General features: G+C 44.4%; 2 protein-coding genes across 4 annotated transcripts in view; one reads left to right on the top strand and one right to left on the bottom strand.

Annotated features, from left to right (window-relative positions):
* Positions 1-13,927, bottom strand: part of vsnl1a (visinin-like 1a) — an 80,701-nt gene extending 66,774 nt beyond the window's left edge. Inside the window, exons 1-2 of one of the 3 annotated variants that reach the window (XM_063223621.1) lie at positions 13,838-13,927; positions 9,148-9,228 (exon numbers count right to left, since the gene is read on the bottom strand). The gene's annotated coding sequence lies outside the window, so the exon portion shown is untranslated. Of the gene's footprint in view, positions 1-7,630; positions 7,706-9,147; positions 9,229-13,837 lie in introns of those variants that run through there. The other 2 variants (XM_063223622.1, XM_063223623.1) reach the window with 2 other exon arrangements.
* Positions 13,277-15,868, top strand: part of LOC134468236 (proline-, glutamic acid- and leucine-rich protein 1-like) — a 57,493-nt gene continuing 54,901 nt past the window's right edge. The window contains exons 1-2 of the mRNA XM_063222179.1: positions 13,277-13,365; positions 15,291-15,866. Of these exons, the coding sequence (XP_063078249.1) occupies positions 13,363-13,365; positions 15,291-15,866 (579 nt within the window). The 5' untranslated portion in view covers positions 13,277-13,362. The remainder of the gene's footprint in view (positions 13,366-15,290; positions 15,867-15,868) is intronic.

Genomic DNA, 15,868 nt, shown 5'->3' with positions numbered 1-15,868 from the left:
GGAGGTACAGGTGGCGTCACGACCAAGTGCTCCGCGTGATGGCTGACATTTTTGAGCAGGCCAGGAGAAGACCACAACCGACCAAGCCACAAGCACCATCGCTGCAATTTGTCAGGGCAGGAGAAAAAACATCCTCAGTTAGAAGAGCCAGGACCAACATCCTCCAGGGGGCACAAAGTTGGGAGATGTCAGCAGACCTGGGGAAAAAACTCACTTTCCCCCCCATCGTCCAGACCACTTTGAGGCCTGACATTGTCATCTGGTCAGAGCAGGCTAAGAAAATCATCCTGGTCGAGCTGACAGTGCCTTGGGAGGAAGGCTGTGAGGAAGCCCATGAGAGGAAAAGCCTAAAATACCAGGATCTCATCATGGAATGCAAGGAGAAGGGCTGGCAAGCATGGCTCTTTCCAGTGGAGGTCGGATGTAGGGGGTTCCCGGCACAGTCAACGTGGTCGGTGCTCACTACACTCGGCATATCTGGCAAGGAGAGGAAGACAGCTGTGCGCAGGATAGGGGAGGCAGCAGAGAGAGCCTCATGCTGGTTGTGGTTTAAGAGGGAGGAGGGGGGCTGGAGGCCTGGAGCTGATGGGCAGTGACCTGGCCACCACTGCTGACCCGCCAGCTTGAGGGTGTTACGGTTAAGGGTCGAAACACCCCAAGATAGCTGGACACCGTCTGACGATATCAGCTTCAGGCCTAAAGCCACCCACAGTCACCTTAGGGAGTGGCTGTATGCATGGCATCACGTGATGTATTAAACAGTAACAATAAAATGTGTCCGCGGTAGCACACCGTGTTTTTTTTTCTTTATATTTATTAGTAATTTGATTCCGAAAAAGCTATTTAGTCTCATTGAGTGGTGGATTGCAGTGTGCATACATAGCTGTGCTTTCACTATATGAGAGGGAGCTAACAGAACCAGTAGCATACTTATATATTTGGCTGATTGTTTTTCTCTGAGGTGTTGCTCATACCCTGCTTCTTGCTCTTTTCCGAAGTGTGTAACCATCGGGAGGAGAGCAGAACAGACGTTCTGGGGAAGAAGAACGATGGCGTATGTGTGTGGGTGGTGGCAGGGCTGCTGACAGCTTTTACCGGGTCCCGGGACAAAGTCATTTGAAAGGGCCCCCCCAACCAATACATACTGTAGGCCAACAATGTAATGAGAACTCAATTCTGGGCCCAGGGACAACTGACCCCTTTGTCCCCCCCTTGTTGGCTTCCCTGGGTGGTGGATTGGGAGAATGGGAACAATAATGATGCCGCCGCGGTCGTATGTGGGTGTGTGGTGGATTTGGAGACTGGGAATAAGAACGATGCCGCCGAACCGTATGTGGGTGTGTGGTGGATTTGGAGACTGGGAATAAGAACGATGCCGCCGAACCGTATGTGGGTGTGTGGTGGATTTGGAGACTGGGAATAAGAACGATGCCGCCGAACCGTATGTGGGTGTGTGGTGGATTTGGAGACTGTCTGTGTGTGTGGCTGTGAGTGAGAAGGGCGTGGGTTAGTTGGTCGCAGCATTGGGCTCCGGGCGGCTCCCTAAATGAGCCGGCTGTTTCATCAGGGCCACGCGGCCGCCTGGTGGGCCGCCTGCACGCTGTGTGTTTGATCCACGCTGTGAAGACTCAGGGCCGGCGCTAGGCATAGGCAGAGCGGGCGGTCGCCTACGGGCGCCAAATGTCTTGGGGGCGCCAAGGTCCCACAGAATTAGGAAATTAGCTAGAGTGAAGCATTAGGCTTATTGACAATTATTATTAATGGCCACTAAGTACATATGTATTAGATCAGCTTTGCTCGATCAGATGTATGACACTACAGTATGTTTACACATGCCAATTTCTAATTCCACCAAAAGTGAAGAGGGGTGCTCGCCTAGGGCACCAAATTGACTAAAACTGGCCCTGTGAAGACTGACGGACTAACTGACTGACTGCAGAAAAGCTGAGCTGAGCTCGATGCTCACTTGGGGTTCAAGGCAACAGGGAGTTCTGCTTCTGAAGGCTTTTTTTTACTGGGGAGGTTGTCTGAGCAGTGAGTAAGGGTGATGTAAGCTTAAGTATTGAATCAAAATGTGACTCGAAATGTGACTCGAAGAACAGGAGCAGAGAAACTTTTAACCCCTGTGATTGATGTGAGAAATGTGAGATGTTAGCTTACATCATTATTTCTCAGTGTAAGGAAACGCAAAAGGACTTAGCGGATGATCATAGCCCAACTTGACAAGAGATGTACTCTACAAATCAAAATGATGTTTGATATCTAATGCTGCAGGTGGTCTGTAGCCCAGAGGCGAAAGATGGAGATTTCTGGTGGATGTGGGAACTGGTGTTAGTTGGAAGTAGGGCTGGGCGATATGGAAAAAAAACAATATCACGATATGGATTACTTTATATCACGATAACGATATATATCACGATATAGCACAATTACTGTATATACGTTTTCAGTTATTCTCTTTATTTGCTCTTTATTTTTTCATGTCGCAAAACAAATGGATCCTTTTATTCTTATTTTTACAGTTACATTAACTTATAGTGTGTATTGTGACAATATGAAATGTAATTAAATTATATTCAATTGTATAAAATTGATAAAATTACTATTACGATATAAACGATATAGGAGAACGGTCACGATATACACTTTCATATCACGATAACGATATATATCGTCATATTGCCCAGCCCACTTGGAAGTCTGAAGTGTTTGTTTGTTTGCCTGGTTACCACCAGACCTAATCACAAGTGAGATTAGAGATCAAAACGATTGTGTAAGCTTAGAACTACAGGCAGTCTGGGTGTTCCCAGGCTATTTGATCGTAGGATTCGAGTCCATTTCTGTGGTGTGGGAGTAAAAAGGAACACTAAGAAAGAAATGCTATGTTCTGTGGCACAAGTTGGGGCCTGGGAATTTGGAAACGCAAAAACATCACACAGATCACAGGAAACTGTCCTGGAAGCACTAGTGGTGTCAACAATAATCGATTCGGCGATGCAATGCAATGCGGGGCATTGACGATCCAATTCAATGCGGCAAGTTCCAGAATCGTTGCAGCATTTTTTTTAAGTTTCAATTACTGCCGTGGATATTTCAGGAGCAAATAAACGTTAAATTAAATAAAAGCACTTCAAAGCATTGAAAACTGCAAGACTGATACAGAAAACAGCCAATAAATTGTTGCTAAGTATCTGACTACTTGTATTGCCTCATCATGGATGATGAAATATTTGCTTTGCTTTCAGTAGAAATGTAATGCATTGCAATGCATTGTAGAATTGAATCGAATCGAATAGAATCGCTACCTCCCGAATCGTAATCGAATCGAATCGTGAGGACAGTGCCAATGCACGCCACTAGTAAGCACTGTAATGAATTAAAAGATTGATTAAAGTATCACGTACTAAAATAATTCAATTATTCAGCTTAATGGGAAAAATATGTATTTTTTAGATACTGTATGTTTTGCCCTTCTTTTCTGACAGGAGATGAGAGGGAAAGAGAGAGGGAGGGATAGGGAAAGGACCTTGGGCTGAAATCAAACGAGGGTCCCAGGGATAAAAGTAGGGGGCCTTAGCCACTTGGGCCACAGCTGCGGCCAGGGAAAGAGCTCTTGTATGGGAGCCACACTCAGGGGATTAGGGATGCACCAATACCAATTCTGGTTTCGGGATCGGCCCCAATACTTGCTCACTACGCTAACTTGTACTCATCAACAACGCCGCTGACAGCTTTGGCCCCCTGTTTCCCTGGGCCCGGGACAACTGTCCCCTTTATCTTCCCCTGTCTGCAAATCAAACACTTCCTGATACCAGGCACTATACTGCTATTACAGGAAACAATACAACATTTCGTCACGTATCTTTGACATAACACTGTCTCCTTTGCTGGGCAAACTGAAAAGTTTCCACCAATATCACTTGACATCTGTCTAAAAAAAGGAAGAGCAGTACCAATATTGTGTTTGTGCCATTTTGTGTGTGAACAGCTCTCTGACGAAGGAGAGGGAGTAGAGTAGACTTTGAGTTGAATGAGCGAATGAGTGACATCTGTCACTTGGGGGGAAAAACAGTTAAGGGAATAGCAATAAGGCAATAGCATTAAGGGAATGGCTCATTTCTTGCAGGCAATTCCCTGCTGATGCTGGCAGCCAAGAGCAGTCCTTCAACATTGCCCAGCGTTGATGAGGGAATTTAAACCTTCATTTCTCAGTGTCCTGTTATTTCCTGCTATTTAGATTGAGTGTTCTTGGGTTTTTTCCCTGTTTGGACGGCATATTATAACTTGCAGGTTAACCTATGTATTTGTAACAATGTCTTTTGCACTTGAGCTGTGCCAGGAGTGTAGTGTCACTTCTGCCATGGTCCTGCAGTGGTTGTATGAAGTATTGTGGTCCACCACTGCAGTTCCGCCCCTTGTGTGTATATATGTTGTATGTGTATAAGTCAAATGTCCTTGTGTTACCATTTATTTATTCTTTGTGTAGCCTACATGTTTTTAGACTCCATGTTATAACGTATGTGTCATGTGTCTTGTAGTTTTGATGTAAGGACAGCCATCTTTCTTTTAAACTGCAAACCCAGTTTACCTTCGGGTACCAATAAAGCTGAACTGAACTGAACTGAACTGAACTTTGGCTGCATAATGCATACTATTCCACCATTGGAACGCCATACTTGTAGAAGAAGAAAGGAAGAAAGCCCACTGGGGAAACTCCAACTTCCATTGTCATTGTGACACAGCACACCAGTTCTCACTACATACTGCACAAAACAAAATTGAATTTGTACCTCGCCCGTGCAAGGGGAGAGCCCCCAATGGCACCCCAAGGGAGCAGTGTGGCGGGACGGTACCATCGCTACCTCAGTCATGGAGGAGGATGGGGGAGAGCACTGGTTAATCACTCCCCCCACCAACCTGGCGGAGTCGAACAGGCAACCTTTTGGCTACAAGCCTGATGCCCTAACCGCTTACCCATGACTGTAATAGTCGTTGAAAAGACTACACAACCACAGTACTAAGTTACACCAACATCACCTAAGACATTAAACAGGGTCTTAGGTAATACATTACAAGTAATTGTCATTCTGGTAACAGCAAATTTATATCAGGGGCCATGTGAAGAGAAGTCACCTGACAGCCAAAGACAAGGCAAAAACAGCAAAATCTGTGAAAAACAAAACAAAAAAAACATGTTCCGTTTAAGTCTTCATTTTACCACTGCCTGTACTTTGTTTGTAGACAGACACGACTAAAATCCATGGGGACAAGGCCGAGGGAATCACAGGCTCTTTTTGCTGTCTGTGCTTTTGTGATAAAGGAGAAAATGAGCAACCATGTGTCACCACCACATTGTTAAAAATGAGAAATGCTTCCAGCAAAAATCACACACACACGCAAACACACACACACACGCACACACACACAAACACACACACACACACACACACACACACACACGCATGTACGCGCACACACACACACACACACACACACACACACACACACACACACACACACACACACACACACACGCATGCACGCACACACACACACAAACACACCAACACACACACACACACACACACACAACATATTGCAAAAGACTGCATGACTGCCTGTCTCCCTGCGCCCCAGTGTGTGACACAGCATGACTGCCTGTCTCCCTGCACCTGACCCGAGTGTGTGAGACAGTGTGCAGTGAATGGCTCTTGTCCTTTGGGATTGCCCCTCCCCACAAGCCAAGCAGAGACCTACAACACACACACACACACACACACACACACACACACACACACACACACACACACTGCATAGCCTTTCCCATACCTTTACACACACACACACACACGCACACACACACACACATGCCTATAGACTGATGGATAGATAACAGCAGCAATATCTAAGGATTTTGAAAAACTGGGCCAATCCTTTTGTCTATGACTGGTGGGCCGTGACGGTATTCCAAGTGGGCCTTGAAATCATTTTCTAAAAATTATAATCATATTTTGGTGTGTGTTGCTGTTGATTTATTTGAGTTTTATTCTTAATGGGCAGTCATGGGTGAGCGGTTAGGGCGTCAGACTTGCATCCCAGAGGTTGCCGGTTCGACTCCTGACCCGCCAGGTTAGTGGGGGGAGTAATCAACCAGTGCTCTCCCCCATCGTCCTCCATGACTGAGGTACCCTGAGCATGGTACCGTCCCACCGCACTGCTCCCCATGGGGCGCCACTGAGGGCTGCCCCCTTGCACGGGTGAGGCATAAATGTAATTTCGTTGTGTGCAGTGTGCAGTGTTCACTTGTGTGCTGTGGCGTGCTGTGTCACAATGACAATGGGAGTTGGAGTTTCCCAATGGGCTTTCACTTATTAATTGGGTCAGATGTGGTTCAGAAAGGTTGGGAACCCCTGGTCTATGGCCGCGCTATGATGTTAAATGAGATCAGCAATATTACAACAAAAAAAATCAATCATTTATTAGAACATGAGGACTCTCAGGACACACCATCTGAGGCTCCTCCGCAAGGCAATGGTCAGGAGGACATGATGTCACATGAACATTGGGCCATACCGTGGCGCAAATGGTAGGGCACTCGCTTGCTATGCGGCCGACCCGGGTTTGACTCCCAGCCCGGGTCCTTTCCCGACCCTTCCCCATCTCTCTCTGCGCCTTCACTAATCTGTCAAATAAAGGCAATAAAAATACCAAAAAATAAAAAATAAATAAAACATTGACGAAAACATAGGGGACAGCGGACATTCGATTAAAAAATGAGGCAACCACGGGGGGAAACCACTTGTTGTATGTGACAGCGAATGGGTGACGCGCATCAGTGCCCAACTGGCATTTGACTCCCAACATGTCAAGCTAGAAAGACAGAGAGAGAGAGAGAGAGAGAGAGAGAGAGAGAGAGAGAGAGAGAGAGAGAGAGAGAGAGAGAGAGAGAGAGAGAGAGACGGGGGGAATGGGGGGGGGGTGTGTTAGTTAGGGGACATTGGTGCTTACACACAGTCAAGTAGGGTGGTAATTATTATGTTTGGCCACTGACCCCACAGCCCACACACACACACACACACACACACACACAGACACACAACAAACACACTCCCTCAGTTTCCCCCTCTGCTTGCTCGCCAAGTTATTACAATTAGCTAATTACAATCGCCAGACAGAGACCAATTAAGACCCAGTCCGGAGCAGAATGTACCTCTTGGACACAAATCACTGATGTGAGGAAGAGAGACCGCAAGGTAGGGGTGTGTGTGTGTGTGTGTGAGAGAGAGAGAGAGAGAGAGAGAGAGAGAGAGAGAGAGAGAGAGAGAGAGAGAGAGAGAGAGAGAGAGAGAGAGGGGAGAGAGAGAGAGAGTGTGTGTGTGTGTGTGTGTGTGTATGTGTGTGTGTGTGTCTGTGTGTGTGTGTGTGTGTGTGTGTGTGTGTGAGTGTGTGTGTGTGTGTGAGAGAGAGAGAGAGAGAGAGAGAGAGAGAGAGAGAGAGAGAGACAGAGACAGAGAGACAGAGAGAGACAGAGAGAGACAGAGAGAGAGTGAGAGAGAGTTTGGATCCTCTCCCTAAAGTCATTGGTCCGAAGAGCATTGACAGCAGCACACATCATGGTGCATCAACTAACCGATCTACATTTATGTTGTCTTCTTGGGGAGGGTTATTCAATGGCAATACACCACAGTACTTGTTTGGATTCGATGGCGTCCTAGGTGACTCCCCTACCTATAACATACCTCCAGGCTGGCTAGGGAGCGTGAGTCTATTCAGCAGCACAGAATACCGTAAACTGCATAAAATTGACAGCAGAAAGAAGAAGAAAGAAAGAAAGAAAGAAAGAAAGAAAGAAAGAAAGAAAGAAAGAAAGAAAGAAAGAAGGAAAAGAAAAGAAACAGACACGGGTGATGATGTATTATGTCATCTCCTCAGTGCCTAACTGCATCTCTTCGCTGAGTATCATACTTGTGAAAAGACAAAAAAAAAACTTGCAGCTGTGAGAGCAACCCACAAGTCCATCTCCAAAACTACTGTTTTCCCAATATTTCATAGCAAACTTATAGCCCCACCATAGCCTACTAACTGCATGCCACTGGATGAATTTGCCTTTGAAAATGCTATTAAATCTTGACTTTTTTTGTTTCAAAATCACAATTAGTGACAGGGGACATATTTTAAAGATTCAATACAGCATAATTTAGTGTGCTCTGGCAAGAATGGGTTACATGGTCAGAGCGATGTCAATGCCTATGCGTCATGTGTCTAGGAGCCTATCGACTAACTGAAGCAAATGATTGAGCGGCATATTATGTAATACAGAAAATATTTACGTTTCCCACTGTCAAATGACCTTGTAGAATCTCTAATGGGCTTACACATCATTGGAAATGTGTATCTGTTTTCCAAACTGTTAAACCTTCCTTCGCGTCACCTCATAGTAGGCTACGTGTCCAGCGTAGAGTTTGAGCTTCCTGTCAAAAAACAGTGCCGTTTTCGATTGACGGACAGATTTCTATTTTAAATCCACCGTGTGAGTTTGGTGTACTTTCCATGTCCGTTTATCACTCAGAACAAACCAGTAATACACACGCAACAGAATCCAAATGTTACCGTGCCAAGACTCAAGCCCAGCTCCGCTCCCAAATAGGCTAGTAGCAATGCAATGGGCTGATGCATCGAAAGAGCTCGGGCAGATTTTAACTTCCAAGTGGGCGCAACATGCCTTGTGATAGTGCGAGCCAGGGGATGTTTTTGGCTTTATAGGAGCCATCCCCCTAACGCGCAAAGTAATTGTATGATCTCTTGTTTCTTCGCAGGTACTAATGCCACTTAGGACTCGCTGTTTTCCTAGGGAGATTAGGCTAGATAACTAGTAGACGATTATTTTTCCTGACAAAGAATGTGTTTTACAACACAAACGCGCTGTTGTGATGCAACACTGTACTGCACGCTCTGATGTGCAAAAGACAAGCATGCTTGCTTAAGTCACAACATCTGACAATGATCGCAATGTTAAAACGCAAATGTCATTGCAGACATAAGTCAGATATCCCATCTCAATCTGTCATGTTCCACACGCAACACCAGATCCAGCCATTCGCCAGCATTCAGTCGATATAAATATCAAATTTAATTTCAGTTTCCTACCTTTGTAAGTATGCGGGTATTGTGGAGGTCTGGCTTTCGGTCTGTGCGGCAGTGAGGGATCAACCTCTGCTGTGTAGCCGTCTAGAGGTGAGAATGGAGAAATTATTCAGGTCAGAGCGCAAGAGAGACCACTGAGGCTCGGCGCAGCAAATGATGTGCCGCTAAACGATACAATGAACGGAAGCCAGAGTCAGACTGTGCGCATCACTCCCCAGTGCATTTCATGCAGCGCGTCTGCCTGTTTTGCAGGGGTCCGCTCGCTTGGGGCTGAGCTTGTTTGAGTTTGCGCAAATCTGTTATCCTCTGCCTGACTCGTGCGTTCAGCCACTCCTCATCAGTTTTTTTTTTTTTTACAAATAGGCTACATCAAACTCAAAGCCATTAGGCTACAACTTCGGACTTCAATAAAGATGTTTTTCCTGGCGTTTTAAATACTTTTAAACTAATACAGGGTTTTAACGTGTTACTGTTTCTGTATTTCGTATAGTTTCAACTTTATAACAGCGCACGTAGTAGGCTATTAAATGTCTCATCAATAATCCTTTTTCCATCCAATTCTGAAGCGACTTGTACCTTGTGTCGATTTTATTTAAAGCGAGAAAAGTCGCACCAGAACCGTTTTCCATCAAAAAAGTACTTGAAGCGCATTGAAGCTACGTCACAATGCCTCTCGTTAATCCACATATTTCTGTCGCGCTTGGTCGTTTTCCATCCACTGCGTCGCTCTTTTAGAATGTTTGTGTCAAAAGAAAAATAGACTTTATCGCGCGTGAGAATATAGCATTGACCGACAAAACAAGATGGACAGTCTACGTGTCGTGTTATTAATAATCAATATACTATCCGCAATAATTGTGATCAGGAAAAGGATGACAGCCCGGAGAAGGCGACTCGCATAGCCTACTGTGATTTTTAGGCTACTAATAGACTACTCGCAGATAGCCAGTACTAACCTGGCAGCACCAGGTGCTGTTTGTGGTGGGAGATGGACGTGCCATAGCCTACGGACCGTCAGTTTATGACTGATTTTCGAGTTAGCAAACATCTGTTTCGAGAGAGAGACTATGTGCTTGTAGAGCCACATATGAGGCCTGACCCTGCGAGCAGGGAGAGCAGAGGTGTCGTTGGGGAAACGGGTGGCACAATAGCACTTTTTAAGTTAGCTTTAGGCACTACAAAACAATTACAATTTTACAAACAGCCCCTGGCAAAAAAAAAGTATGGAATCACCTGTCGTGGAGGTTGTTCATTCAGTTGATGTATTTATTTATTTATTTTAAGAAAAATGATGAATCACAGACCCGACCCAAAACTGCCTAGTCTGAACAGCAAGGGCATCAGGAAGGCAATAAAGGACTATACAAACGAAATAACTTCACACTTCTCTGACAGCAGACAGAGGCAGGGCATTACAGGCCATCAGACTACAGTAGGCCTAGACCCGTGAGAGCAACACCTCCCCGCCGCCCTCCATGACCAACCCCTGTACCTGTCCTCCTGTCTGAAAAGGACTAGCTAACATCAACTGAATGAACATCTTACATCAGTGTTTCCCAACCTTTTTTGTCTTGTGTACCCCTAAGCCTTTTTGTCATACCATGAGTACCCCCCTCACTCATGCTCTATATCCCAATGTGACTCTGCTCCATGCTTTTTTTTTTTTTTTCATTTTTCCAAGTACCCCCTGCAGTGTGCTCACGAACCCCTAGTGGTACACGTACCCCTGGTTGGGAAACACTGTCCTACATGACAGGTGATTTTTTATTTTGTCTGAGGCTGTACGCCTAATCACATGGTAAAATTTGCAGTCTCAAGTCAACACTGCTTAGAGCATATGGTCCCACTCATTTTAGTGTTATTGTACTGTTGAATTAACACTTGAAGAGTTGAATTTAACATTATAAAGCAGAGGAGAAGATCCTGAGTCAGCTGAGGAGGACACTGAGGCAGCGGCAATAAGAGATACCCCTGATGCGTCACCTGATGCGTCACATGCATTTGTGAAAGACCACAGAATTCACATCAAGTGAATATGTAGATTAAAAACAAACATGGGCATTTTTCACAAAAATGCATTTAATAAATATTCATAATTAGTATTAAATATAAAATAACATTAAATGGTAAGGCCACTTGGCTGCTTGAAGAGGCAATGGGCGGGTTATTCTGATGCTGGCGCTTGACGGACGTTCTCAGAGAAGTTAGCATCTCTCCATCTTCCTCCTCCTGCCTCTTGACTTTTCAGTAAGTCCGACAGCTGCTGACTCTATGCAGTAGTAAAGAACTTTTTCTTCAGTGGCCTGCGAAACAGGCGACTACCTCCTGCTGCACCTGGGGTGGGGCCTGGGGGCTCTGAATCCTCCATGGTCACTTGTCCACTGTAGTCTTCTATTACATGAGGAAACACATAAAATACAAACACATTTAATTAAGTTATCTGAGACATGGTATTACACTAGAGTTTTTTTTAATCCAAGTTAAAGGGTGTCAACTAAGCTTGAACATATTAGCCTGAAGTAAGCGTGAACATATTCAGTTCCAATGATTTAATGGATATCAGTGTTAAGAATATTTTGAAGCTGTTTATCAAAATGACACCTCAACCTCTGACAAGAGAAAACTGAGTACACCCCTATTTGAAAAATGCATAGATAGGTCTTCAGTGAGGCATGATTTGCTTCAGTGTTTTGGACCATTTCTTGTGGACTGATAATCCCAAGATAAACAATTTTGTTTTAGATGGTGTCAAGTACGTGTGACGGTACCCAATTCAGTAGTAGTTCGAAGACAACAGTGTGTTTTGCCTCCAGTGAGGCATGGCACTAGTACTGACATGGTTTGACATGAATGCTGCCAACATTTGGATGCTTACAATACAGGTAAGTTAAAGTGAATAAAGTCCTAAAACACTGCTTGTCTTCTGTTAAATTGAATAGTGAGAGTGTAACGTTTCGTCCCTCAGGTCTTAATCAGGCAAAGTGCATCCTTGACAAGCAGAAGGCCTACCAGCACTATGAGTACCAGTGATGAAAGAAGTGGAGGGCATAGTGTCAGTGTCAGACAAGTCACCTAGAGGCAGTGACCGAGGCAAAAGGTTACTCCAGCAGGAGACCTTTTGCATATGTACTATTTAAACATGATGTCCCCCAATGGTCTTACTGAAGATTTTGACATCAAAACCATTCTTGTACATCTAAATTTAACAAAAAGAGAAGCAAGTGTTGCAGACTTAATTCACTTCACTGGACTATTCTATTACTCTTTCACTGGATTAATACTTGTATTGTCCTGCACCTGGCTCTTTCAGGGCATTTTCGCATAGGGGTGCCGGAGGACTCACTTTGGTCAGATGTTGAATTGTTTAAAAAAACAAAAAAAACAACTTTTGTGATACACAATATTAGCATGAATAACATGACATTCAAAAGCATGATGATCCTGACTTACCAGCACCCTCTTCTTCCTCATCCCCTTCATCCTCTTTCTCGTCTTCCACACCAGGATTGGTCATCAGGGGGAACTATTTGTACAGAGCCAGACACAACAATGTTAACAGTGAGAAATCGTTTTATCAGATCCATAGCTTCATTAGCAAAAGTCAGTCCTCGTCTTTCTGTTTACTTAGCTACTGCGCTATTTCTCTTTGAGTATCGTGTCCTGTTTGATACAAACATATCATTACTTGTGCGAACGACATACGAGGGGGGAAGATTACAAAGTAGACCTAGAAGACATTTATGTAAACAGCTGTACTACCTGGAGTCCTATGTGACACCTGAGGCTATCTATTAGCAAGTTTACAGTAGCAAGTTCCCTGTCGGATAATGTAGCCAGGTTAACACCAGCCTCCTACATCAACAACAATTAATCCACTCACCGGTGCTGTCAACAGCAGAGGACCTCGCAACCACGACCGGCCTGGCACCCAGTAGCTAGCTGGTCCATTTCTTCGAAAAAATCAAAACAGCGTTTTCCCCCAGCCCCATTCCTTGACGCCTGCCTTTTCTCGACCAAACTTAGCTTTCAAATTCTCGCGCAATCTGAATCCCATTCCCTTCAGCACAGTAGAACTAGAACCATCTCGAGCGCACAGCTGCCAGCTCGCGACAGATTTCTCCCTGGTCACAATTTCCCCTCAGGTCAACATTGATCTTTTCATACAGACGGAATACTTTAACATTATCCACATTTGAAACTTCACATGACAGGACGTATATGGTAAGAGTCATGCAGCTGTTAAAACTGGTTTACTGTCTTCTCCTGCCTCATCATTTCCCGTAGAGCTCTATTGGGTAAAATATAAGGTCCGTAAAATGTAGCCTACAGTAAACTTAGCAGGTCGACTACAGCACTTCGTTCGTGGGTAGCAGCAACACAACTTGTTCGCCTTTCTCGTAACTGTTTTGTATACAAGCACGCCGAGTTATCCACAGTGTTTCGTATTTTTGCCGTGTAAACCAAACATGTAAAAAAAAAACCGACAACGTTGGTGTATCTAATACTGCTAACACCTATTCCAGAAGCGGTAATGGGGTAGTAGCTAGCTGTAACGAAAACATTAGCATTGCTTGAGGAAAACCGGCACTTTTTGCGAAAAAGCGAGCTTGCTAATGCCTTTCAAAGTGTAGTTTTCACTAAACATCTTAACAAAAGACAAACACCTGTGTACTACAGTAGACGAATAATTTACCATTCTGTTGTTATATTGATCTTGTCACAACGATTAGAGACGTTTTCGACCTGCTGGCAAGGCTGTGATGCTCCCTGCCAGTGCCTGCTGTGGGGTCAGGTGACAGGGTCAGGGTCAACATTTTGTATGCCTCTCATCATGAATCCTGAAACAAAAGTTCTTTCCTGTAAAAAAAAAAAAAAAAGATCTCTGCTGAAACCCCATGGCTCATGAATCAAGAAGTGAGAGTGATACAGACATTTTATTGTCAAGATTGCTGTTGATTGATGATTCTGATGATGATTGGTGTATGATGGGACAGCCAGTGGAGATGATGGGACAGCCTTGGCCAGTTGGCCTAATTAGGGATGTGGATCACACATCTTTTATTTACCTCTCAGTGGTGTAGTCTACGTAGAATGCGGGTTTACGGAGTATACCCACTTCTAAATTTCAGGGATTTCAGTATACCCATTTCAAATTGATTGATCCATTATTTAGAATAGCACAAATATACAGTATACCCACTTCAAAAAATGCTCAAATATACAGTATACCCACCATAAAAAAGTAGACTACAACACTGTTACCTCTCCCCTACACTTCAATGATAGGGTGGGGAATCATATGGTCTGGGAGCCATGGCGGTCCTATCTTCCCCCTGATAATATTTTAATGTTTTGCTGTTTCACATGTAATATGACATGTTTTGTATAGCAATCTTACAAATTACAATGCAATTAAGACATAGACACATATTTTCAGGGGACTTGAAGGTATGGTCTGTTGTAAAGGTGGCTGCCTTCAATATAGGCACAAGGTGCAGGGGGAAATCCTGGTTTGTGTTCATAGTACGACCTTTGAAGTACTTTATAACATTTGAAGTGGCCCCTTGAATGAAAAAGATTCCCCACCCCTTGCTCTATCCATGGCTGAAGTGCCCTTGAACAAGGCACCTTAGCCCACATTGCTCCAGGGACTGTAACCACTAACCTGTAAATAACCATAACTCGCTTTGAATAAAAGCGTTAGCTAAGTGTAATGGAATATAATGTAATTATGAAAATGTTCTTTTGTGTATTTTATTTTCATTCAAATAGAGTGGGCCTATGATAAATATGATAGTATAACAACAGGGTGGCCGCGGGTCCTTAAAAAGTCTTAAAAAATCTTAAATTTCAATATCGCCAAATAAGGCCTTGAAAAATCTTATTTTGTCTTAAATTTCCAACCCAAATGTCTTAAATTTGTGGAGCTTAATTTAGGGAAGAATAATTATGTCAGCCATGTGATGAACTTTGCGACGGAAATCGGGAGTTGTAGCCATGTAGTGTAATTTAGAACGCATTATTGAATTTTATTTAGTGCAAAGTTTCATTGTGTATTGGTTATTAATAATTTACCTAATTTTATAATGACTGGTGAATCATTGTTATGTGTAAGAACAAGAAACTAAAAACATATCTATTCACAGGAACTCTCCAGGACGGAAGACATGGAGGTGACTGGCATTACTGGAAGCCTCTATGAAAGGCAGACACCACACTCTGATGTCACAGGAGGTGATTCTGCTTCAGCTGAAATGAGCAGCACTGCCTGTGAGCTGTCTGTGGCGCCTAGTCCATGTCCGAATGAAAACAGCACTGGCCCGCCTTCGCCTAAAAGACTGAGGCTTGACACAGACGGACCGGAAAAGCCAGCAGCGACAACAGTAGCAGCAGCAGCGGCGTCTCTTCACGCAAACAACTATAAAGCAGCACTCTCTGAGGACGAACAAGAACAGGACGTCAGGCCTGGTGGTTCTCAGCCACACTGTACATCACAGGAAACAGACAACCCAATAAAACCAGAGCATGAGGAGGAGGAGGTGGTAGAGGAGGAGGAGGTGGTAGAGGCGAAGAAGGAGGAGGAGGAGGTGGTAGATGAGGAGGAGGAGGAGGACGTGGTAGAGCATCAGGAGGAGGAGGTGGTAGAGGCGGAGGACATGGTAGAGGACAAGGTGAAAGCTGTGGCGTTTGTAGCTGAAAGGGAGGCACTCAGTCAAGGCTTTGC

This window comes from Engraulis encrasicolus, chromosome 18, assembly GCF_034702125.1.
Source record: "Engraulis encrasicolus isolate BLACKSEA-1 chromosome 18, IST_EnEncr_1.0, whole genome shotgun sequence".
Lineage (NCBI taxonomy): Eukaryota > Metazoa > Chordata > Actinopteri > Clupeiformes > Engraulidae > Engraulis > Engraulis encrasicolus.
Note: the sequence above shows the minus strand (reverse complement) of the source record. Positions and strands in the feature narration are given on the sequence as shown.